Genomic DNA, 26,964 nt, shown 5'->3' on the forward strand with positions numbered 1-26,964 from the left:
CCCTGGTGTATTGACAAATACAGAAGACGAGGGCAACCGTTCAAGGCACCGAGATGCTACCTGTCATGATTGATGGGATAGGCAGGGCTGTAGGCACTCAGACTGAGGCGATTTCTGAACTAAATCGTAAAGTAGATAACATTGTGGAGAATCAATTTGAGGACCAGGAACGGACAAATAGAGTCTTGGAATGTATTGACTCGGCCTAACCCAAATATCCTAATCTACATTCTTCTTGGAAAGGCCGCTTCTGGAAAATCCGGATCGTTGCGATGAGCTGCTCTGAAATCCCTTCCCCCTTCCCTCATGGACACCTGTCGATCGTTTGCTGTTTGGGAATAAATCCCGGTAGTCTCCATACGTGTTATAGTGATGACACTCTGCGGAAAGAGGCACCAAGATTATGGCGCCAGATGAAATGACTTCCCGGGTTTATGGACACACGCATCTAAGGACACGACACAAACACGCACACAGGCACCTTTCTCCCATTCCAGGCCTTTGCCGCTTCACCCCCTGGCTGCAGCTGCGTATCGAGCACAGTAATTCACCTTTGTACACGTTGTTTCTACACTTGTTATACACGCTAGTTTTTGCTTAATTCCTTTGACGTTTTACATGTGCCTAAGAATGTCTTAGACTATTGAACGATTCGATTCGGAGGAGTCTGATTCGATCTTCAATCAATCTTCATCAATCTTGCAGATCCGAAGACCTCACTAAACTATCACATCTCTACCATGTTTATTTTTTTCATGTCAGAGTTTTAGCCTTTTACTTTGAGGTGGAAAAAGTCGCAAATTGGATTTTATTTGGATGGATCCCCGTTGGCTTCGCTCTTTAAAAAAGAAAACGTTCATTCAACTATGGGCAAATTCTAACAAATCACATAAATCTATAAAAAATCACTACACATTTCTCTATTGAGTCCTAGTGTTCCTTACGGAGAACTGCCATAGCTTTCCAATGATGTATTACGTGTTGGGGTGTGGCCATGCAGCCTCTTTCTGTCTCATTAAAAATGGCTGCCATCACAACAAACACATTTCATGGAACAAAGAAAGGTAAGGATGCAGGAGGACTGGTGTGGTTTTCTGTGGACCAGCTCTATACTCTCTGCAGGATCCTTGAGGGTGCATGGGAGTTTGCCCAACCAGTGTTTTGTGGACTTGGAGAAGGTATTCGACAGTGTCCCTCGGGAAGTCCTGTGGGGAGTGCACAGAAAGCATGAGGTATCAAACCGCCTGATTGTGGCGGTCCTCTCCTCGTATAATCAGTGTCGGAGCTTGGTCCGCAAGTAAGTCGAACCCGTTTCTGGTGGGGGGTTGGACTCCGGCAGGGCTGCCCTTTGTTACCAATTCTGTTTACAACTTTTATGAACAGAAATTTTAGGTGGAGTCACGGCGTTTGGTGGCTGCAGGATTTGGTCTCTGCTTTTTGCGGACGATGTGGTTCTGCTGGCTCCATCTGGCCAGGATCTTCAGCTCTCACTGGGTCGGTTCACAGCTGATCGTGAAGGGACTGGGATAAAAAAGCAGCACCTCCATGTCTGAGTACATGGTCCTCGCCCGGAAAAGAGTGGAAGTTCTACCCCAGGTGGAGGAGTTAAAGTACCTCAGAGTCTTGTTTACAAGTGAGAGAAGGGTGGATTTTAAGATCGACAGGCGGATAAGTGCAGTATTTAAAAGGATTCATACTCCGCTTTGGTCCGTCTTGGTGAAGAAGGAGCTGAGCCGGAAGGCAAAGCTCTAAATTTACCGGTTGATCTACATTCCCATCCTCACCTATGGTCATGAGCTTTGGGTTATGACCAAAAGGACAAGGTCACGGGTACAAGCAGCTGAAATTAGTTTTCTCTGTCAGGTGGCGGGGCTCTCCCTTAGGGACAAGGTGAGAAGCTCAGAGTAAAGCCGCTGCTCTTCCACATCGTAAGGAGCCAGATGAGGCGGTTCTGCATCTGGTCAGGATGCCCCCAGGACCACTCCCTGGGGAGGTGTTTAGGACGCGTCTGACCGGTAGGAGACCACGGGGAAGACCCAGGACACGTTGGAGAAACTATGTCTCCCAGCTGGCCTGGAAACGCCTCAGGATTCCCCGGGAAGAACGACCCGACTTCGGATAAGCAGAAGAAGATGGATGGATGGAGAAAAAGTAAGCATGATATTAATATCTAAAAGGTTTTTAATGTTATCCCTTGATTTTCTTTAGTAAGTAAACCTCTTGGGTGATTTGGGGTGAGTTTTCACAGCTTCCAAAAAAGGAATACAGCTAATTGATTTACCAGGCCCTCCAGGATTTCGAGAAGTCACAATCCCACCAATTCATTCAAATTAGAACAATCCTTGCAATTGTGTCCAATGCCAGCACTTTCTCCGCAATTTTTAGTCAATCAGCGGCAGATTCGGCAATCAAATTAGTCAACTGTCTAATCAAAAACCTTTGTTGTTTCTTGTGAAGACGAAGGAGGAACAGCAACGGGTAACAATATATAAACTATTTATTGCTCATACTGCACAATTGTCGTAATCCTGCGTGGCTCTGACCTACTTCAGGTTCCCCTTTATAGCGCTAAGCCTTCTGGGTAATGCAGTATAAAAACATTTATCAACACATTGACGTCTGCACTTCCAAGTTTACTTGTATTTATCTAACCTTTATTCATCCAGGTTAAGGCAAATAAGAAGATACTGTATTTTCATTTGACCTGGCAAAAAGGCAGCGTTTACATTTTAGAGATGTTGAAGTGTGATGATAGTCTCTCATTGTCTCTCGTTTACCATAAAAAATGTGCGGTATAGATCGCTCTCAACAGTTCACAAATGCTCTTAACGTGCAGGGGTAAATGTGTTGGAACAAAAATGAAAAAAGTTTAAGACGAACAGCGTAAAAAACATACATGGAGAATGTCTGCATCTTGTGGTGTTTCTTTCTGTAACTGTAATTAATTATTACTATTATTTGTCCTGCATGCATTAAAACAATACATTAATGACGATGAGCTTGGAGTATGTGATTTTACTGCCATCTAGTGTCCACTTTTAAGTCGTATAAAACAAGTAAATCATCAATATCCAATGCAATCCAATCCACTTTATTTGTATAGCACATTTAAACAACAGAAATGTTTCCAAAGTGCTGCACAACAATATTAAAAACAATATTCAAATATTATCCTTAGCTCCACCAATGACTGAATAAAAACAAAAAAAACAAAAAATATAAAAAGAATATAAAAACAATATAAAATAAATATGATTAAAAACGATTTTAAAGGGTAAAACCAATTAAAACAATAAATAGAAATCCATTTTTTTAAAGAGATAGTTTACATTGAAATCCTGTACTTTTTAGGTTAAGGTTACAAGGAACACTTGATAGCAAATTCACAAAATCACAAATTGACCTAATTCTATAAAAACTTTTACAAAAATGTTCTAAAAAAGCTGTGGCAAATTCAGGTCTGTACGGCTGCAACAATCACATAAAACAATTGATTTAAGTAGTGTTTCACATCTATTTAGTTGACAGCTATATTACTATAGATTGGTATCATTTACATTTTAACCGATATCGCTGCTTTAAAAAGAAACCGAACCGGTACTTAACGTGCAAATTGTGTTAAAAAAAAAACAGAATTTTGTTATGTGCAAGTTAAACAGAATAGCAATTTTAAATACTCCAATATTATGAGTACCGTATTTTTCGGAGTATAAGTCGCTCCGGAGTATAAGTCGCACCGGCCGAAAATGCATAATAAAGAAGGAAAAAAACATATATAAGTCGCACTGGAGTATAAGTCGCATTTTTGGGGGAAATGTATTTGATAAAACCCAACACCAAGAATAGACATTTGAAAGGCAATTTAAAATAAATAAAGAATAGTGAACAACAGGCTGAATAAGTGTACGTTATATGAGGCATAAATAACCAACTGAGAACGTGCCTGGTATGTTAACGTAACATATTATGGTAAGAGTCATTCAAATAACTATAACATATAGAACATGCTATACGTTTACCAAACAATCTGTCACTCCTAATCGCTAAATCCCATGAAATCTTATACGTCTAGTCTCTTACGTGAATGAGCTCAATAATATTATTTGATATTTTACGGTAATGTGTTAATAATTTCACACATAAGTCGCCCCTGAGTATAAGTCGCACCCCCGGCCAAACTATGAAAAAAACTGCGACTTACAGTCCGAAAAATACGGTAAGTAAGTAATAAGTTCAACAATCAGAAATAAAAACCAGCCTATACGACTTGCTTGTGGTGTCCTGTAATGTTGACGTTTAAAAATCACGGGGTTCCTGAATGCATCTCGCTCAAACTGTGATTGGTGGTTAACGAGGAAGTGTTGCGTTGCTGTTGTGGCGAGTGCTACACTGAAATGTGTGTTTGTCACCAAACAAACACAAAGTTTCATCCGGTATCAACACATTCACCCAACATTGCTTCAACGTTTTGGGGTGTCAAATGAAGCCGTTTGGGGGTTAGATGCCGTTTTCAAATGTGTTAATACGGGTTTTTTTTTTATTAGATCCTGCTGACAAGCTGGAATTGTAATTTACTGGAATATTCCATTGGAGCTACTATCTATTGTCAAAAGATTATTGTTATAAGATAAGGTTCCGTAGAGATAGCTGTCTTAATTTGCTGAGTCTTTTATGCTCCATATCATGAACGTCTAGTTATGCCATTCAGTGCAAATGCTTTAAGATGTTATAAAAGTCTCAACACACTTCCTTGCATGTGTTTTTTTTTCACCATTGTTGGGCCACAAGCTCCACTTAGAACAGGCCTGGGCAATTATTTTGACTTGGGGGCCGAATCTATTTTTAGGAACACTAATACAAAACCTCACAATAATGTCTATTGAATGCTAAAAACGTTATGACAGACCACCTGAAAAAAATGGAATGGAATTTTTTTTTTTTTTACTGAACGACACACCCAGAATGTACATGAAAATAAAGAATGTGGGATTTACAATATTAACTATGAAGGATAAAACACTGAATATTGACAACATATGAACCCTTTGTTTAAATCACAGGTTGGCTCCCTAGAGGGAAAATGTAGAGGGAAAATATATTTTTTGTTTTAATATGGTTTCTGTAGCAGGACAAACACGACACAAACCTCCCTAATTGTAAAAAATCCCACTGTTCATATTAAACATGCTTCACTGATGAGAATATTTGGCGAGAGCCGTTTTGTCCTACTAATTTCGCCGGTCCTTGAAGTCACCGTAGTTGTGTGGACTGTGACACAACAGTTTGTTTACATGTGTTTAACTTTCTCCGACGCTGCCACAGAAAGACGTGTTTTTTTGTGTGGGTTTTTTTTCACCATTGTAGGGCCACAAGCTCCACTTAGAACAGGCCTGGGCAATTATTTTGACTTGGGGGCCAAATCTATTTTTAGGAACCCTAATACAAAACCTCACAATAATGTCTGATTGAATGCTAAAAACGTTATGACAGACCACCTGAAAAAATGGAATGGAATTTTTTTATTTTTTTTACTGAACGACACACCCAGAATGTACATGAAAATAAAGAATGTGGGATTTACAATATTAACTATGAAGGATAAAACACTGAATATTGACAACATATGAACTCTTTGTTTAGATCACAGGTTGGCTCCCTAGAGCTTTTTCACATACAGTATGTATGTAAATGGGAAAATGTGGAGGGAAAATATATTTTTTGTTTTAATATGGTTTCTGTAGCAGGACAAACACGACACAAACCTCCCTAATTGTTCAAAATCCCACTGTTCATATTAAACATGCTTCACTGATGAGAATATTTGGCGAGAGCCGTTTTGTCCTACTAATTTCGCCGGTCCTTGAAGTCACCGTAGTTGTGTGGACTGTGACACAACAGTTTGTTTACTTGTGTTTAACTTTCTCCGACGCTGCCACAGAAAGACGTGTTTTTTTGTGTGTGTTTTTTTTCACCATTGTAGGGCCACAAGCTCCACTTAGAACAGGCCTGGGCAATTATTTTGACTTGGGTGCCGAATCTATTTTTAGGAACCTATATACAAAACCTCACAATAATGTCTGATTGAATGCTAAAAACGTTATGACAGACCACCTGAAAAAAATGGAATGGAATTTTTTTTTTTTTTTTACTGAACGACACACCCAGAATGTACATGAAAATAAAGAATGTGGGATTTACAATATTAACTATGAAGGATAAAACACTGAATATTGACAACATATGAACCCTTTGTTTAGATCACAGGTTGGCTCCCTAGAGCTTTTTCACATATGTAAATGGGAAAATGTGGAGGGAAAATATATTTTTTGTTTTAATATGGTTTCTGTAGCAGGACAAACATGACACAAACCTCCCTAATTGTTAAAAATCCCAAAGCTTATATTAAACATGCTTCACTGATGAGAGTACTTGACGAGCGCCGTTTTGTCCAGCTAATCTCGGAGGTTCTTGAACTCACCGAAGTTGTGTGGACTGTGACGCAACAGTTTGTTTACATGTGCAACTTTCTCCGACGCTGCCACAGAAAGACGTGTTTTATGCCACTCCTTCTTCGTATCATTTTGTCCACCAAAAGTTTTATGCTGTGCGTGAATGCACAAAGGTGTTGAGTGCTAATCAGGCATATTTGGTCAGTGAATGACTGCAAGCTAATCGATGCTAACATGCTATTTAGGCTAGCTGTATGTACATATTGCATCAGTATCCCTCGTTTTTAGGTATATTTGAGCACATTTAATTTCCTTTACTTATGTCCTCTGCGTATTTAATTTGTATTTGCATGTCTCATGACACATTAACTGTATGTAATATTGGCTGCATTTCTGATTGTTGTTTGTGTGCCATGTTGTTCCAGACCACAGCAAATGTTACCCAGCTTGCAAAGATTGTAATAACACAGTATTACTGTTCAAACTGTGTGTGATGTTACAGTGGCCAAAAATATTAAATATGCTTGTTAAATAAAACCTCTGCCTTGTTTTTCATAAATATGTAGGCATACTACGCTACTGTATTTTATTGTTTGTCATTATGGTGTTTTCTGAGGTGGTACTTGGTGAAAAAAGTTTGACAACCACTGCTCTAGATAATATGAATTGGATGTGCTTTGGTTTCAAATGTTGTGTGAATTTTAATCAACAGTCACAAACGCAAGTCTGCAAACGCTTCATGTGTGGAGGCTTTCCCTTTAGGTTGCAAGTGAAACCCCCACCCTCTCCAAAAGTATCAGAACCTATCTTTTAAAAATGTACAATGTTAAATACATATCTTTAACCGTCATTTTTATTTCAGACACAATCCTAAATAAACTTCTTAAACTTAATATAGAGGAGGAGGAGGCTGCCCGTCAGCATCAACTAGAAAAACCCAAATAAGTACGTCCACCACACTGTGATGTCACACTGTATCCACCGTTTAAAAAACACAGTGTTCAGAAGCCTCCAAAACCTTATGATTAGACTCTTTGCCGTTGTTTTTGTAACAATATTTATAAGTCATAAAAGTGAAAGACCATCATAGGTCCCCTTTAAAAAATGCTTGTAGTATGTTTTGTTTTTTTACCAACCTAACACTTGACACTTTGTTGCATTTTTTTTAACCCAAAAAGATAATGAGAACACCTTACTGTTTGTTACCATCAGTGATTTAACAGTATGTACACTACCGTTCAAAAGTTTGGGGTCACATTGAAATGTCCTTATTTTTGAAGGAAAAGCACTGTACTTTTCAACTTTAAACTAGTCTTAACTTTAAAGAAATACACTCTATACATTGCTAATGTGGTAAATGACTATTCTAGCTGCAAATGTCTGGTTTTTGGTGCAATATCTACATAGGTGTATAGAGGCCCATTTCCAGCAACTATCACTCCAGTGTTCTAATGGTACAATGTGCTTGCTCATTGGCTCAGAAGGCTAATTGATGATTAGAAAACCCTTGTGCAATCATGTTCACACATCTGAAAACAGTTTAGCTCGTTACAGAAGCTACAAAACTGACCTTTCTTTGAGCAGATTGAGTTTCTGGAGCATCACATTTGTGGGGTCAAATAAACGCTCAAAATGGCCAGAAAAAGAGAACTTTCATCTGAAACTCGACAGTCTATTCTTGTTCTTAGAAATGAAGGCTATTCCACAAAATTGTTTGGGTGACCCCAAACTTTTGCTCATATGTCTCAGGAATTGGTTTGGTGTGTCACTTGTCGCTGTCTCATATATATATATATATATTTATATATATGCATACATATATATTAGGGCTGGGAATCTTTGGGTGTCCCACGATTCGATTCAAAATCGATTCTTGGGGTCACGATTCGATTCAGAATCGATTTTTTCCAATTCAACACAATTCTCGATTCAAAAACGATTTTTTTTCTTTTTTTATTGTAATTTTTTTTTATTTTTTTTTAATGAAAACAATACACAACAATACCATAATAATGCAATACAATTTCAAAACAAAACCCGACCCAGCAACATTCGGAATAGCAATAAACAGAGCAATTGAGAGCAATTGAGGACACACAAACATGACACGGAACAATCTAAAAGTAGTGAGACAAAAATGAATATTATCAACAACAGTATCAATATTAGTAACAATTTCAACATAGCAGTGATTAAAAATCCCTCATTGATATTATCATTGCAAACATTAATAAAAAAAATAAAAATTAAAAATTAACAATAGTGTCACAGTGGCTTACAGTTGCATCGCATCTCATAAACTAAATGTCTAATGATAATGTCAATGAGGGATTTTTAATCACTGCTATGTTGAAATTGTAACTAATATTGATACTGTTGTTGATAATATTCATTTTTGTTTCACTACTTTTGGTTTGCTCTGTGTCGTGTTTGTGTCTCCTCTCAATTGCTCTGTTTATTGCAGTTCTGAGTGTTGCTGGGTCGGGTTTGGTTTTGGAATTGGATTGCATTGTTATGGTATTGCTGTGTATTGTTTTGTTGGATTGATTAATTTAAAAAAAAATTTAAAAAAAAATTTTTTTTTTAATTGCTTTTTTAAAAATGAGAATCGATTCTGAATCGCACAACATGAGAATCGCGATTCGAATTCGAATCGATTTTTTCCCACACCCCTAATATATATGTATTATTGTATTGTGGCCAAACAGCTCAATTTTTTTGTTTCATTGATTGATTGATTGATTAATTGATTGAGACTTGTATTAGTAGATTGCACAGTACAGTACATATTCCGTACAATTGACCACTAAATGGTAACACCCCAATAAGTTTTTCAACTTGTTTAAGTCGGGGTCCACTTAAATCATCTCATGGAACAAATATATACTATCGTCATAATGCAGTCATCACACAAGATAATCATCGGAGTTAATGATTATTTGCAAAAAAAAAATGTTTATCAGTTTGAACATCAAATATGTTGTCTTTGTAGCATATTCAACTGAATATGGGTTGAAAATGATTCGCAAATCATTGTATTTCGTTTATATTTACATCTAACACAATTTCCCAACTCATATGGAAACGGGTTTTGTATATATATATATATATATATATGTATGTGTGGGAAAAAATCACAAGACTATTTCATCTCTACAGGCCTGTTTCATGAGGGTGTTTCCTCAATCCTGAGGATTGAGGAAACACCCTCATGAAACAGGCCTGTAGAGATGAAATAGTCTTGTGATTTTTTCCCACACATACATATTACGCTCTACCACGGTATCGAGCACTATTTTTTGGATAATCTAATTAAGACATATATATATATATATATATATATATATATATATATATATATATATATATATATATATATATATATATATACATATATACATATACATATATATATATATTAGGGATGTCCGATAATGGCTTTTTGCCGATATCCGATATTCCGATATTGTCCAACTCTTTAATTACAGATACCGATATCAACCGATACCGATACTGATATATACAGTTGTGGAATTAACACATTATTATGCCTAATTTGGACAACCAGGTATGGTGAAGATAAGGTCCTTTTTTTTTTTAAATTAATAAAATAAAATAAGATAAATAAATTAAAAACATTTTCTTGAATAAAAAAGAAAGTAAAACAATATAAAATCAGTTACATAGAAACTAGTAATTAATGAAAATTTGTAAAATTAACTGTTAAAGGTTAGTACTATTAGTGGAGCAGCAGCACGCACAATCATGTGTGCTTACGGACTGTATCCCTTGCAGACTGTATTGATATATATTGATATATAATGTAGGAACCAGAATATTAATAACAGAAAGAAACAACCCTTTTGTGTGAATGAGTGTAAATGGGGGAGGGAGGTTTTTTGGGTTGGTGCACTAATTGTAAGTGTATCTTGTGTTTTTTATGTTGATTTAATAAAAATAAAAATAAAAAAATAAAAAATAAAAAAACCGATACCGATAATAAAAAAAACGATACCGATAATTTCCGATATTACATTTTAAAGCATTTATCGGCCGATAATATCGGCCGGCCGATATTATCGGACATCTCTAATATATATATGTATATATATATATACTGTATATACACACACTTATATATGTGTATACATATATATATACACACATATATATATACATATATATATATATATACACACACTTATATATATACATATATACACACATATATATTAAGTTAAGTACCATTGATTGTCACACACACATTAGATGTTGCAAGTGTACCCCGTGTAGTGTATTTTACTATGTTGGATGCATATACATGCATACACATGCATATATATATACATATATATACATATACATATATATATATATATATATATATATATATATATACATATATATATATATATATATATATATATATATATATATATATATATATATATATATATATATACACACATATATATACATATATATATATATATACACATATATATATGTATACATATATATATACATGTGTGTATATATATATATATATATATATATATATATATATATATATATATATATATATATATATATATATATATATATATATATATATATATATATATATATATATATATATATATATGTATATATATATACACATATATATACACACATATATGCATGTATATGCATCCAACATAGTAAAATACACTACACGGGGTACACTTGCAACATCTAATGATAGCTTTATGAAAAATTCTGGCTTAACTTTTAGCTTTTTTTTCACATTCATTATTGTCGCGATCTCATTGTCGTTTAGAGACTTTGCCCCGGTCATTACTTTAACACCAACAATCCCAGAGGTGACAAATTCTTACCGATGAGGGTATGACAAGAGGCAGAGGCAGCAGTAGCAGAGGTGCGAGGACTATCACAAGATAATTCCTATACCTCCACAGCCATGAGAGAAATCCAGCCATTTTGTAGAAGCGGTGCTACACATTCAAAGAACTGAACGAGACGGCGGGCAGGAAAAAGATTGATTTGTGACACGGCTTTTGGAATCAAATGAGATCACAGTTTAAATACTTGAAATGTCACCGCGAGAGCCATCAAACATTAACCTCAAGAGGAGGAAAGGGGGGCCGCATGTGCTACCTTGAGTTTGCAGGTGACAAGATAAGGAGCTGGACACCATAAAGACGAGAAAAGTCATCGCGATCTCGCCTCTTAGAAGAGGCCGCTGCAAAGGAAAGTGGATGCGAGAGAAGCGAGAACATCCATCTCATGTTCACTTCTGCAGACATGCAGCAATGTCCCGTCATGCATATTAATGGCCATTATACTCGTGGGAATACAGATCCAAAATAAAGCAGCTTGTTTTGTTTTGACGTAATGACAAGGCAGAGGGACAACGTCAGGCCAAAGTACCATTAGATAACAAGGTTAATGGCCTTGTAAATGACTCATGTGGGTGTGACTTCCAAAAACAATGTTGTGATTCCCATTCAATTCTGCACAAGGAAGAAATGAAGACAAACCAGGTCCAACTCCTCCTTTTAAACGGTGTGTGCATTCAAATGAACGCAGCAATTATCTCAAAAAGGACAAATAAAACTAAAACAAAAAAAAACCCTGTTTGCGGACTTCTGGAATCGCGAAAAGTCCCAAAAGTAAAACGCTGCAACGAGAAGTGAAAACCTGTTTTATTAGGTGCAAAAACCTTGGGTATGTATTTATTGGCTGTTAAACCCCTTTCATTGTAAAACGTAATCACTTGTGGAGGGACATTTGTGGCTGAGTTTCCTCAATGACAGTTGCTTACGGCAGTGTTTATCAACCACTGTGCCGCGGCACACTGGGATACAGTCTGGTGTGCCGTGGAAGATTATCTAATTTCATCTATTTTGGTTAAAAATATTTTTTTGCAAACCACTAATTATAGTCTGCAAATGATGTGTTGTTGTTGAGTGTCGGTGCTGTCTAGAGCTCGGCAGAGTAACCGTGTAATACTCTTCCATATCAGTAGGTGGCAGCCGGTAGCTAATTGCTCTGTAGATGTCGGAAACAGCGGGAGGCAGCGTGCAGGTCAAAAGATATCTAATGCTTGAACCAAAAATAAACAAAAAGGTGAGTGCCCCTAAGAAAAGGCATTGAAGCTTAGGGAAGGCTATGCAGAACGAAACTAAAACTGAACTGGCCACAAAGTAAACAAAAACAGAATGCTGGACGACAGCAAAGACTTACTGTGGAGCAAAGACGGCGTCCACATGACATGACAATCAAAGATGTCCCCACAAAGAAGGATAAAAACAACCGAAATATTCTTGATTGCTAAAACAAAGTAGATGCGGGAAATATCGCTCAAAGGTAGACATGAAACTGCTACAGGAAAATAACAAAAAAAGAGAAAAAGCCACCAAAAATAGGAGCGCAAGACAAGAACTAAAACACTACACACAGGAAAACAGCGAAAAACTCAAAATAAGTCACGGTGCAATGTTACAGGTGGTGACAGTACACCTACTTTGAGACAAGAGCTATATTGATGCATGCTTGGTTATGGTTTAAAGTCATATCCAACAATTGCGAAAACTACTTTCTACTGTCAACTGAGTTTAGTTTTTTAATGATTTCTGCTGGTGGTGTGCCTCCGGATTTTTTCAAGGCAAAAAATGTGCCTCAAAAAAGGTTGAAAAACACTGGCTTACGGCATGTCGAAATTATAAAACTATACACAGCACTACTGTACTGACACTTCAAAAACAAACAACTGGCAGAAATGCTACATGGGTGCAATAAATGAGTTTGTTTGGCACAGTAAAGATGCAAACTGGGAGGCAACCTGAGAGAAATAAGGGAGAATAGGGTGGGTTGTCGCACTTTTTGTACTCAAACTCCACCAGGCCCTACCTCCTGATAGTAACTAAGTCCTGAATCCAGATCTGGACTGAAACTTTTTGAAACGGGCAATATGCGCATTCGTATAGTTAAGAGGAGATGCCTCGTTCAGCGCAAAAAATGTGTCTGGTTTGAGCCAGGTTTCCCTAAGACCAATGACGTTAAGATTGTCGTCTCTAATGACCTCATTAACTAATTACGTTTTGGGAGACAATGATCTTATGTTTAAAAAGCCCATATTATAGGTAGTGGGCTGTTTCGAGGAATTTTTGTTAAAGTTATCCGTAGTAGTAATATTAATAATGTTGCGTTTATTTTGCGTAGTGCGCTTTAAATAATTTCGACCATATTTAGGAATTGATATGACGGAAATCTTCGGATTGTTTGCTTGGTGCTGTGATACACTGAACGCGTCATAATTTGCCACCTCAGTAGAATGCATGTCCACCTCTGGCAAAGTCACTGCAGAAAAAACATTATGTGAGTTGTGTATTATTCTAGGAGAAATGCTATGTGTGCAGGGATTTTCCAGCCTGGCGCTGGCTAGTTCTAGCTTAACTGACTCCTCACCCGGACTAACAGACACTGTAATTGCCTGTGACCGGGCTTTCTTTAGTGTAGTTAGTCAAGTGTGACTCAAACAATAGTCTATGTTCCTAGGCAGGATAATGTCGCCTTCCTGGTTAGGGTGAAGGCCGTCCCTCATCAACAAACCGGTTTGCCCCAGAAAGAGAGCCAATTATCATTAGTCCCTGTTGTCTACAAAAGATAGACAGCCACTTGTTACGCGAGACTAATCTGCTATATCTCTCATCATTGACTCTCGCAGGCAGGCGGCCAGAGACAATTACTCGATGCCTGGACATCTTTCTAGCGAGATTACAAGTCCTAGCTATGTTCCTCTTTGTAATCTCTGACTGTTTCATTCTAGTCACAGTGTCATTATATCTAGTGTAATTATCTAATTACCAAACATTTCGTGCAGCTTGTGTCTGCAGGGGCCAGCAAAGCAGACGTTTTAAGTATGAACCTTTTAAAATCCTTGAAGTAAAAGAGCTACTTAAGTGCATTGAATGTGTCGGTCTGCTTGAACACTTTACCTTTATGTTCGAGTTTCATGTAGACAACCGTTTGTGTTTATATCTCACCTACAAAATAAAAGGACAACAAAAGGGTTTAAAAAAAAATACTTTTGTGACCTTGAGTAGGATTGCAGCCAGTCTAGGATTATATTAACTTTTTAAAAGTCACATAAAGTTGTGTTTTTTGTGGTATTATGCATTCACCAGAAACAACATTAGGTACATGTGCACTGTCAATAAGATCATTTGAAGTCATGGAAATAATGTAATTTCTCACTCATTTAGTCCAAATAAAAGAAACAGCTGTTTGCATATGTGCACTGCAGGTTCAACGACACTGGAAACTACCATAATTATACGTTGTCATTAAAGTGATTATATACAATTACTACATTATGTGTTGTTAGTAGTAATAGTAGTATTATAAATCTATTAGCGTATAAAAAAAACACAACATAAATATAAGTATGTCACATTTATACAGAGTATAAAACAACTCACAACTATAAAAATGGGACCCATTACCTCCCTGCTAGGCACTCAGCATCAAGGGTTGGAATTGGGGGTTGAATCACCAAAAATTATTCCCGGGCGTGGCCACCGCTGCTGCTCACTGCTCCCCTCACCTCCAAAGAGATGATCAAGGGTGATGGTTGAAATGCAGAGAATAATTTCGCCACACCTAGTGTGTGTGTGACAATCATTGGTACTTTAACTTAACTTAAACTTGTGCGTAGGGATCGAAACTTGTTCAAACTGAATGAAACAGACGGTTTCATCATATAAACCGGAAAATGTTTTATTTTTTTATTAAAAAGCTTTCTAAAATCGTTTACAAATGAAAACGTTAGAAGATAAACACACAACTAAAATAATAAGGCTCTTTTTTCAGCCAGAACAATATTCAATGTTTCGTCTGCCAATAAAGTATATTGTGTGTCGATTTATTTGAGTTATTTGAAAAAATAAGATACATGGTTAAAATATGTTAGTGTGAGTATAAGGAAGTTAATTGGTGTCTTTATTGCGAAAGTTGTTTTTTACAATGAATTTATGTGACTGATTTTTTTGGCATTTTAATTTTGTGAACTGATTTTGTTTTTACTTCATTCAATAACAATTTGTGAGCAAAATTTTAGAAAATTGTAAAATGTCGTTTGCTAAAATATAGTGTCCAAGAATTCAGTGCATGAATATTTGTTGCTTCAAAACTCAAGACCCATTTAGACTTACTTAGACAAACTTTATTGATCCACAAGGGAAATTGTTCCACACCGTAGCTTAGTTACAAAGGATGGAAAGGATGAGGATGGAAAGGAAAATGCACATAAGGGCACAAAAAGAGGGCGAAAACAAAAGGTATAATGTAGACTAAAAATGTACCATAGTAGCAATATAAATATAACATATATGTAATATTTACATGTTATGTATACAGTATATGCTGATATATTATATTTTTCCACTTTGGGTAAACTAGGACTGAAGCGATCGACCCTGTCTCAGAAGCAACCAATGAGGTGTCGGGCTATCAGTCACGTGACACGGGTCAACCGGAAGTGAGTCTTAAGCTTTGAAGCAACAAATATCTCTGCACTGAAATTTTGAACACTGAATCGTTATGCACTGAATTTTGAAAGACTGCATTTTAACAAACTGAATTTTTAAACACGAGAATGTTGCTCTCAAATTTCTATTCATCGATATTGTCAGCATGATTCCGTTACTTAACATTCAGTGTCAAAAAAGCTTTTGTATAAAAAAAAAATCATTAATCAACAGTGTTTAAGTACTTTTTGAGCAAACTCAACAATACCACAATAATAATGATAACCCTGATTATTTTGGTCACAATAACCGTGATTGGATTTGTTTTAATCGTTATATCCCTACTTGTGAGTGTACCTAATGCTTTGGCCGGGAAGAGGGAGTAATTATCCTATTTGTCCAGGTGGTGTCGCTATGGTACCATATATGGCCTGACTTCCTTGTTTCGAATAGTAACGCTTCCCTTAACTTTTACAATAACCATTAAAAGCGTTAAGAGGTACAAAAAAGCTTCGTCAAAATGTGTTAACAGAAACGGTGGCAACAACTGAGTCAAGTTTGTACTTCGTGTTTGTTCGTTACGAGTCAACATGTTCGAGCCGGACACCGCGGCTATCCTCCCCGGCGATGAGGAGCTGGAAGCCGGCGACATAGCGGACAACGCTGCGGCCTCCTTCGGCCACCCGGAGGACGATTTGCAGTTGCCGCCACCGAGCGCTCGGACAGCGGGGCCGCCGTTCGCATGCCCTCTGCCGGTGTCGGTGGAGCCCGTTATGTTCCTGTCCGTGTTTGCTGTGGCTCTACAAGCGCCGCTATTCACTCAGTATCTGTGGGACAGAATCAGTGAGGACGTCGGCTACAACGCCTCCAAGAGTCCGGCATGTGGAAACAGCTCCGCCAAACCCGACGCTCTTGAAAAGGTACAGTTTGAATACTTTTTATTGTCAATATCATTTAATATAAATGACTGGCCCACAGATTTTTGCTCCAATAGGTACCTATTTAGTTGTTGTGTTTCTTCTTCTTCTACTTTTTGCAATATGGCGGCTGTACTCGACGTTACAGGAGCATTTGCGTCACCTACTGTATTGGAGTGTGAATAAGAGATTATATATATATATATACATAAATACATAAATATATTTTATATATATACACTACCGTTCAAAAGTTTGGGGTCACCCAAACAATTTTGTGGAATAGCCTTCATTTCTAAGAACAAGAATAGACTGTCGACTTTCAGATGAAAGTTATTTTTTTCTGGCCATTTTGAGCGTTTAATTGACCCCACAAATGTGATGCTCCAGAAACTCAATCTGCTCAAAGGAAGGTCAGTTTTGTAGCTTCTGTAACGAGATAAACTGTTTCCAGATGTGTGAACATGATTGCACAAGGGTTTTCTAATCATCAATTAGCCTTCTGAGCCAATGAGCAAACACATTGTACCATTAGAACACTGGAGGGATAGTATCTGGAAATGGGCCTCTATACACCTATGTAGATATTGCACCAAAAACCAGATATTTGCGGCTAGAATAGTCATTTACTACATTAGCAATGTATAGAGTGTATTTCTTTAAAGTTAAGACTAGTTTAAAGTTATCTTCATTGAAAAGTACAGTGCTTTTCCTTCAAAAATAAGGACATTTCAATGTGACCCCAAACTTTTGAGCGGTAGTGTATATACACCGTATTGCCAAAAGTATTTGGCCACTTGTCTTGACTCACATATGAACTTGAAGTGCCATCCCATTCCTAACCCATAGGGTTCAATATGATGTCGGTCCACCTTTTGCAGCTATTACAGCTTCAACTCTTCTGGGAAGGCTGTCCACAATGTTGCGGAGTGTGTTGATAGGAATTTTTGACCATTCTCCCGAAAGCGCATTGGTGAGGTCACACACTGAGGTTGGTGGAGAAGGCCTGGCTCTCAAGTCTCCGTTCTAATTCATCCCAAAGGTGTCATATCGTGTTCAGGTCAGGACTCTGTGCAGGCCAGTCAAGTTCATCCACACCAGACTCTGTCATCCATGTCTTTGTGGACCTTGCTTTTTTTTCATTTCGATGGGTGGCCAAATACTTTTGGCAATATAGTGTATATATATATATATATACATACATATATTTTAAATATATACATATATATGGTTATTTTTTTAAACATAATTTAATCAATCATTTACTTGATCATTTTGTTATTTATTTATATACTTTATTTGGTTTAGTAACATTTTTAATACTAATAAGTGTATATTCAAGTAATTTACTGTGATCAAATAATCAATAATCAGAATTCAAAAGTGTGATTAATCGGATTAAAACATTTAATCATTTGACAGCACTGGTATTTTTTTTTTTAACAATTGGATAGGCTCCATCACCTCCTTGGCCCCGAGAGGGACAAGCGGTAAAAAATGGACGGATGGATGTACTGTTTAATCATTTACTTTGTCAAATTGGATTTGGTAATAATTTTTAATACTAATAAGTTAATATTTTGTAAAATATTGGGGTATTTTTGAAAGTAAATTTAAATTTTGCCATATGTAATTTACTGTGATTGCCGTAAATAATCATCAATCAGAATTCAAAGGTGTGATTAATCATTTGACAGCACTAGTATTTTTATTTTTTTAAACTGTACTGTATAATCATTCCTTTTTTTTTCAAATTTGATTTAGTAACACTTTTTAATACTAAATTAATATTTTATAAACTATTGGGGTATTTTTGAACGTTAATTTAAATTTTGCAAGCAAGTAATTTACTGTGATTTATCAGAATTTATCAGAATCAAAAAATGTCATTATTCCGATTAAAAAATGTAATCATTTGACAGCACTTTTATTTAAATTTTTAACAATTGTATAATTATCTGATATTTATTGTATTTTGATTCGATGACGTGGCGACTTGTCCAGGGTGTACCCCGCCTTCCGCCCGATTGTAGCTGAGATAGGCTCCAGCGCCCCCCGCGACCCCGAAGGGAATAAGCGGCAGAAAATGGATGGATGGATGGATGGATGGATGGATGTTATTGTTTTATGAAATATTGGGGTATTTCTTAAAGTCACTTTAAATTTTACAAGCAAGTAATTTACTGTGATTAAGCACAATTCAAAAGTGTCAATTATCTGAATCAAAAAATTATAATTTGACAGCACTACTATACAGTATATATGAAATATACACCATTTTTGTTGCTTATTTTGTTTCTTCTTCTTCTTCGTCTAAGGAGGTGGAAACCCTGACAGCACACTGGAACTTGTACATCAATCTAGCAGGCTTTTCTGTCAGCCTGCTAGTGGTTCCTCTCCTGGGCTCGTGGAGCGACTTTGCCGGTCGGAGGCCAGTCCTCATCATCCCCAGCGTGGGCCTGGCCATCCAAGTGGTGGTCTACCTGGTGGTGATGTACCTGAAGCTGCCCGTGGCCTATCTTCTGGTAGGCAGACTGCTCAGTGGACTTTCGGGCGACTTCAACGCCATCCTGGCTGCTTGCTTTGCATATGTGGCGGACACCAGCGACAGAAAGGCGCGCACCTTCAGAGTGGCGGTCTTGGAGTCTTGTATCGGTCTTTCAGGGATGTCCGCCAGCATCATTGGAGGCCAGTGGAAGCGGATGCAAGGGTAAGTAGAAAACTCCCACGGAAATGTTAATGGGCCTGCTATCTGTCCCCTGAACCTCTGGGCCTAGGTTGACCGAAGCTAAATAGCTGGCATAAAACCAGGTATTATACTTGCCAGATGACAGCAAGTATCAAAATTCATGATTTGTAAGTTTATATAAAGAAAATTAGCAAAAATGATAGCATAGAACCTTAGCATGTTAATATTTGCAAGCTATTGTAGAAGAAGTGAGCATACCTCTACAATGGCACAAAGTATCTAAAACTATGATTTTAATGTTTAAACAAACAAAATTAGCTAAAATGCTAACATAAAACGTTAGCATGCTAAAAAGTGTACATATTTTTAAGATGGTGCCATGTACCAAAATACATGATTTTTAGGATCAAACATATGCTAGCATAAAAACGTTAGCACGTTAACTTTAGCATGCTAGACCGAGCAGATATATCCAGTTGTACTATTTTCTCAAAACTATTATTAATCTTTTTGCTAATTTGCTGTTAATATCTGGTTACTTTTTGTTGTAACATGTTTCTATCTACACTTCTGTTCAAATGTAATAAGTACTTTTTCTTCTGTTGTTTGGATACTTTACATTAGTTGTGGGCGATACTAAAATTTGTGTATCGCCCCAATTGATCCAAGATTGGTCATACCAATACTGATATCGATACATAGACTTTTTAAGATCACTGAATGATTCAATTTTTTCTCATAATTATGTTCTGACAAAAACACGGGATGGCAATGGAACACTATTAATTCAATATTTATTTATCAATATTTTATTTACTCTATATTTTTACCTTGGTATAAAACCCTTGGATTTTGCCCTTAAAGTCCTCGTGTGTCCAGGAACTTATTTCCTAAGTTTGTAAACATTAACGAGGAATCTGGCACATTTACATGTTATATGTTCATTAATTGGCATTGTCCTGTGTAACAAATAAAGAGGAACAAATGAATTGGAAAAAAATATATATACATATGTATTTATATTGAAAATAAAAAAATATACATACATATTTTTACATAGATATAAAATGAATACAAAATAAATACATTATATATATATATATATATATATATATATATATATATATATATATATATATATATATATATATATATATATATATATATATATATATATATATATATATATATATATGTATACATGTGTATGTGTATATATACTATATAAGTATATATAAATACACACACACACACACATATATATATATATATATATATATATATATATATATATATATATATATATATATACATGTGTATGTGTATATATACTATATAAGTATATATAAATACACACACACACACACATACATATATATATATATATATATATATATATATATATATATATATATATATATATATATATATATAATGTATTTATTTTGTATTCATTTTATATCTATGTAAAAATATGTATGTATATTTTTTTTGTTTTCAATATAAATACATATGGATATATATATATAAATACACATATATATAAATATATATATATATACAGTATATACACACACATATATATATATATATATATATATATATATATATATATATATATATATATATATATATATATATATATATATATATATATATATATATATATATATATATATATATATATATATACATACATACATACATAAAAATCTACAGTAATCACTGTAGGCCATATACTGATACTACACTTGGTATCGTTACTGTTATATTGAGCCGCCCATCTTTGTTTACATTCAAGAGCTCTAGCTTCGCGGTTAGCATGGCTTCTTGTATCCTCCTACAGTGTGAATTGTAACGTGTTTATCTTGGTCTTATCCTCCAGTGATAATAATACTTCTAAAAAATACTTAGAAAGCTTCGCACTGTTGAGGGACGTTAGCCGTGAGGATGCGGTCGTTCGTTTGTCGTTCAAATTTGCAGGACACAGCTAGAATGTGTCATCAACATGCATTATCCCGATATAACGATAGTAATGAGAGCTCTATCGTCGGCAAATGTATATCATTAATATCGTGTATCGCGCATGTTGTATAGATATTTGTACAGTTAACACACTATCTTGTGTTTGGTACTGTCTAGCTACATCAACCCCTTCTGGTTGGCTCTGGCCACTAGCCTGGCGTCAGCTCTGTACGCGTTCCTGTTCGTGCCAGAATCGGTCGTGAAAGACCCGAGCGCCAAGCTTCTCACCCTCCGCCACCACAAGGCCGTGTGGCACATTTTCTCCACCGGGGGCAACGAGGCGGGCGGTACGTTCCGGAGATACGCGCTGTGGCTCTACATGCTCTGCTTTTTCCTGGCGGTGACCGTGCACACCGGGAGCCGCGAGCTGTTGGTTCTGTACGAGCTGAGCCCGCCGCTGTGCTGGGGGCCGGCCCTCGTCGGCTACGGCTCGGCGGCCCTCAACCTGGCCTACCTGAGCAGCCTGCTCGGGCTGAGGTTCCTGCAGTACTGGCTGGAGGACTCGTGGGTGGCCGTCATTAGCCTGGCCTCCAACATCGCCGGGCTGGTGGTTTTCTCCGTGGCCAACAACACCCAGCTCATGTTCACAGGTTAGCAGCCATCATAAATCTCATCTACAATTTATACTCAAACACCAGAATGAAAAACTGCCCACTTTGCCCATCAACAGGTTACGGTCTATCCTTCCTCTTTGTGGCTGTCACACCTGTGCTGAGGTCCAAGCTGTCCAAGTTGGTGAGCCAGTCCGAGCAAGGTGAGTCTCGTCACTCACGGCAAACGAACAGTATCGTTTTACAGGTACACAATGTTTGTGTCCCTCTGAAAAACAGAAGTATATATATACTGTATATACTAGGGGTGTAACGGTACACAAAAATTTCAGTGCGGTACGTACCTCGGTTTAGAGGTCACGATTCGGTTCATTTTCGGTACAGTAAGAAAACAACAACATATACATTTTGGGTTATTTATTTACCAAATTTGCAAAATCTTCCACCAAAAATATTTTTCTTAGTGGAATATTTGATGTGAAGTAATCGGAACCTTGGATAGGTCAATAATTCATAATAACATTGATTTTGATTCAATATTATGTTTTGAGCAATGACAGTTTGAAAGAAAAAAAACCAGCTTTGTTTTATTAGTCAACATTGCAACTTTTTCTAAATTACATTTAACCTTTAAGCTTTTTTATTTCACTTTTGTTATGTTTCTGTTTATTTTAATAGTATTTTTAGAATGTGCCGTGGGCCTTTAAAACATTAGCTGTGGGCCGCAAATGGCCTCCGGGGCACACTTTTGACACCCCTGCTATAGATAATAAAAAATTAAATCTGATAATTCTATGGATAAAAAGCAGAGCCTGGCGACGCATGCGCGTTTATCATAACTCTCTCGCTCTCTCTGTCTCTGCCCCTCCCTCACCAATGCTGCTGCATGCACAATTTGTTTTGTTTTTAACCCCTTCTTAACCCTGAACGTACATTGAAAATACATGCAACCCTAACTCAAAATGCCGGACATTTGAGGCATTTAAGAAAGTCCGCCCTGACAGCCCCGCAAAAGAGGACATGTCCGGTGAAAAGAGGACGTATGGTCAGTCTATCGTAGCCCGTTAGCTGCTAGCATGCCGCTAACGGGCTACGATGCCTCAAATGTCCGGCATTTTGAGTAAACAATGCACACCGAGGTGTGCATTGTTTACTCAACGTGCGTTACGGTACTTAATATGTCCGTGTGGAAACTGGTTCGGTACACTTCCGAACCGAACCGGAACCCTCGTACCGAAACGGTTCAATACAAATACACCCCTAATATATACTGACTAAAATACAAACGTTTTTGCTCCTATTTTTCATGAGTTGAACTCAAAGATCTAAAATTTTGAATATATACACAAAAAAAATATTCCTCTCGAATATTGTTCACAAATCTGTCTAAATCTGGGTTAGTGAGCATTTCTTCTTTGCCAAGATAATCCATCCCACCTCCCAGGTGTGGCATATGAAGATGCTGTTTAAACAGAATGATTATTGCACAGGTGTGACTCTGAAATGTGTAGTTTTGCTTTAAGCGGGGTCTGGGGGGGGTCAGAAAGTATTTGGTATGACCACCATTTGCCTCACACAGTGCAACACATCTCCTTGGCATAGAGTTGACCAGGTTGTCGATTGTGGCCTGTGTAGGGGTGTAACGGTACGTGTATTTGTATTGAACCGTTTCAGTACGGGGGTTCCGGTTCGGTTCGGAGGTGTACCCAACGAGTTTCCACACGGACATATTAAGTAATGTAACGCACGTTGTGTAAACAATGCACACCGAGGCACAACACACGGCATGCTAGCAGCTAACGGGCTAGGATAGACTGACCATACGTCCTCTTTTCACCGGACATGTCCTCTTTTGCGGAGCTGTCAGGGCGGACTTTCTTAAATGCCTCAAATGTCCGGCATTTCGAGTTAGGGTTGCGTATATTTTCAATATACATTCAGGGTTAAGAAGGGGTTAAAAACAAAACAAATTGTGCGCCCAGCAGCATTGGTGAGGGAGGGGCAGAGACAGAGAGAGCGAGAGAGTTATGATAAACGCGCACGCGTCGCCAGGCTCTGCTTTTTATCCATAGATTTATCAGATTACATTTTTTATTATCTATAGTAGGGGTGTCAAAAGTGTGCCCCGGAGGCCATTTGTGGCCCACTGCTAATGTTTTAAAGGCCCACGGCACATTCTAAAAATACTATTAAAATAAACAGAAACATAACAAAAGTGAAATAAAAAAGCTTAAAGGTTGAATGTAATTTAGAAAAAGTTGCAATGTTGACTAATAAAACAAAGCTGTTTTTTTTCTTTCAAACTGTCATTGCTCAAAACATAATATTGAATCAAAATCAATGTTATTATGAATTATTGACCTATCCAAGGTTCCGATTACTTCACATCAAATATTCCACTAAGAAAAAATATTTTTGGTGGAAGATTTTGCAAATTTGGTAAATAAATAACCCAAAAATGTATATTTTGTTGTTTTCTTACTGTACCGAAAATTAACCGAACCGTGACCTCTAAACCGAGGTACGTACCGAACCGAAATTTTTGTGTACCGTTACACCCCTAGGCCCGTGGACTGTCGGTCCACTCCTCTTCAATGGCTGTGCCAAGTTGCTGGATATTGGCAGGAACTGGAACACGCTGTCGTATACGCCGATCCACAGCATCCCAAACATGCCCAATGGGTGACATGTCCGCTGAGTATGCTGGCCATGCAAGAACTGGGTTGTTTTCAGCTTCCAGGAATCGTGTACAGATCCCTGCAACATGGGGCCGTGCATTGTCATGCTGCAACGTGAGGTGATGGTCTCGGGAGAATGGCACAACAATGGGCCTCAGGATCTCGTCACGGTATCTCTGTGCATTCCGAAAGCTATCAATTAAATGCGCTTGCGTCCGTTGTCAATAACATACACCATAGCCCCACCCCCACCATGGGCCACTCAGTTCACAACGTTGTCATCTGCTCTGACTGCTGGTATCGGACCGGTATCCAATACAGCATTGGATCGGGCCACTCCTTTTTACTGTATGGCTCTAAATATTTATGCTCCTTTTCAAGCCTAAGTCTTGAAGTGTGGATTAAATTTCAATGTATCATTTTATTGCACTTTTCTCATGTGAACATCGCAGCGACCCGATATTTGTACAAAGATTGACCAATGGTTGTAGTTTGTGGACACGCTGAAGTTTGTGCTCCCTGCCAGGTGCACTCTTCTCCGCCGTGGCCTGTGTGGAGACCTTGTGTTTCCTGGTGGGCAGTGGTCTTTTCAACTCCCTCTACCCAGCCACCCTGCACTTCATGAAGGGCTTCGCCTTCCTCTTCGCCGCCCTCATCCTTCTCATCCCCGCGGGAATAATCGGGTGAGTCTTTGTCGAGCAAAAAGAGTCAAGCGGTCGTGTGCTGAAAACGTCTCTGCAGGAGCCTGCGATGTTTGGAGCGGCGGGAACAAAGAGACTCCACGGCGTCCTGAGCCGCAAGATGGCAAAGATGTGGCGTTCCTCCTGTAGTGTGTGTCAGGTGAGCGCACCTTAGACTTGTGATCAACCCCACGTGTTGTACTCGAAAGTGGGAAGAACCAATCAATTAGTGACTGATCGAGAACATGAACGCTGACGGAAACAAAGATTTTAACTTCACAGTCGGAGCATTTTTAAGATGTTTATATGCTTTATTCCTTGGATTTATGTGAATGTATCAAATGTACCATCAAATATATTTTGTATTAATTTTAAATGCAATATTTTGTCATATTTTCGTCCATCCAATCAGCACATAAACTGACAATGATCAAAGAGACATATTTACATTTCAATTACTCTTATGTGATATAAACACATCCTCTGCTCAAATACCTAAAAAGCTTTTACTCGTATTTGTATTTTTTAATCGTATAGTTAGTTCAACTCCACTAAGGTGAATATCACATTAATAATCTCAGTGACCAACTTCTCGAAGGTAAGGAAGACCTAAGACTTTTAACGTGAAATAATATTCCCCTATTTTGATACACGGAGCACTCAAAAAAGGATTTAGTAACAATTTGGCAACGTAAACTTGAGTTTAAATGAACATCATAGGCAATATATATATATTTATACTGTACATTAGGGGTGCACAAAAAATCGATTTAAGTCCGAATTGCGATACTTAGTCATCCCGATTCTGACTTAAAAAATCGATAACAAAAAAACAAATACAAAAAAAATTCTAAGAATCCATTTTTATAGGCCATCTCCATGCAACCAGAAGAACTTTTTCTAACCTGGAACCTGTTTTGAAAAATATTATAATGGTCCTGCTGCCTTGGACTTCACAGTTTATTATGGGCCTGCTGCAATGCAAGCAGCCCATTATATTGACACTTGGACATTATATTACCCTATTATGGGCCTGCTGCAATGCAAGCAGCCCATTATATTGTTGCTTGGACCTTGTAGTACCCTATTTTGGGCCTGCTGCGATGCAAGCAGACCATTATATTATTGCTTGGACTTCACAGTTTATTTTGGGCTTGCTGCAATGCAAGCAGTCCATTATAATATTGCTTGGACATCACAGCTTATTATGGGCCTGCTGCATAGCAAGCAGCCCATTATATTATTGCTTGGACGTCAGTTTATTTTGGGCCTGCTGCGAAGCTTGTATTTGTATTTTTTAATCATATAGTTAGTTCAACTCCACTAAGGTGAATATCACATTAATAATCTCAGTGACTAACTTTTCAAAGTTAAGGAAGACCTAAGACTTTTAACGTGAAATAATATTCCCCTATTTTGATGCACGGAACACTCAAAAAAGG

The 26,964-nt window shown here is 37.3% G+C and overlaps 2 protein-coding genes across 5 annotated transcripts in view; one reads left to right on the plus strand and one right to left on the minus strand.

Moving 5' to 3' along the window:
• Positions 1–11,507, minus strand: part of LOC133663938 (solute carrier family 13 member 2-like) — a 34,703-nt gene extending 23,196 nt beyond the window's left edge. For all 3 annotated transcript variants that reach the window (XM_062068676.1, XM_062068675.1, XM_062068674.1), the window contains exon 1: positions 11,330–11,507. In XM_062068676.1, the coding sequence (XP_061924660.1) occupies positions 11,330–11,431 (102 nt within the window). In that variant the 5' untranslated portion in view covers positions 11,432–11,507. The remainder of the gene's footprint in view (positions 1–11,329) is intronic.
• Positions 11,508–16,284: 4,777 nt separating this feature from the next.
• The window catches only part of slc46a1 (solute carrier family 46 member 1), a 28,403-nt gene continuing 17,723 nt past the window's right edge, over positions 16,285–26,964 (plus strand). The window contains exons 1-6 of one of the 2 annotated variants that reach the window (XM_062068103.1): positions 16,285–16,902; positions 19,218–19,609; positions 21,731–22,203; positions 22,284–22,367; positions 25,369–25,525; positions 25,584–25,682. In XM_062068103.1, the coding sequence (XP_061924087.1) occupies positions 16,573–16,902; positions 19,218–19,609; positions 21,731–22,203; positions 22,284–22,367; positions 25,369–25,525; positions 25,584–25,635 (1,488 nt within the window). In that variant the 5' untranslated portion in view covers positions 16,285–16,572 and the 3' untranslated portion in view covers positions 25,636–25,682. Of the gene's footprint in view, positions 16,903–19,217; positions 19,610–21,730; positions 22,204–22,283; positions 22,368–25,368; positions 25,526–25,583; positions 25,904–26,964 lie in introns of those variants that run through there. The other variant, XM_062068102.1, reaches the window with a different exon arrangement.

The sequence above is a fragment of the Entelurus aequoreus genome, linkage group LG13 (genome assembly GCF_033978785.1).
Source record: "Entelurus aequoreus isolate RoL-2023_Sb linkage group LG13, RoL_Eaeq_v1.1, whole genome shotgun sequence".
Taxonomy (NCBI): Eukaryota; Metazoa; Chordata; class Actinopteri; order Syngnathiformes; family Syngnathidae; genus Entelurus; species Entelurus aequoreus.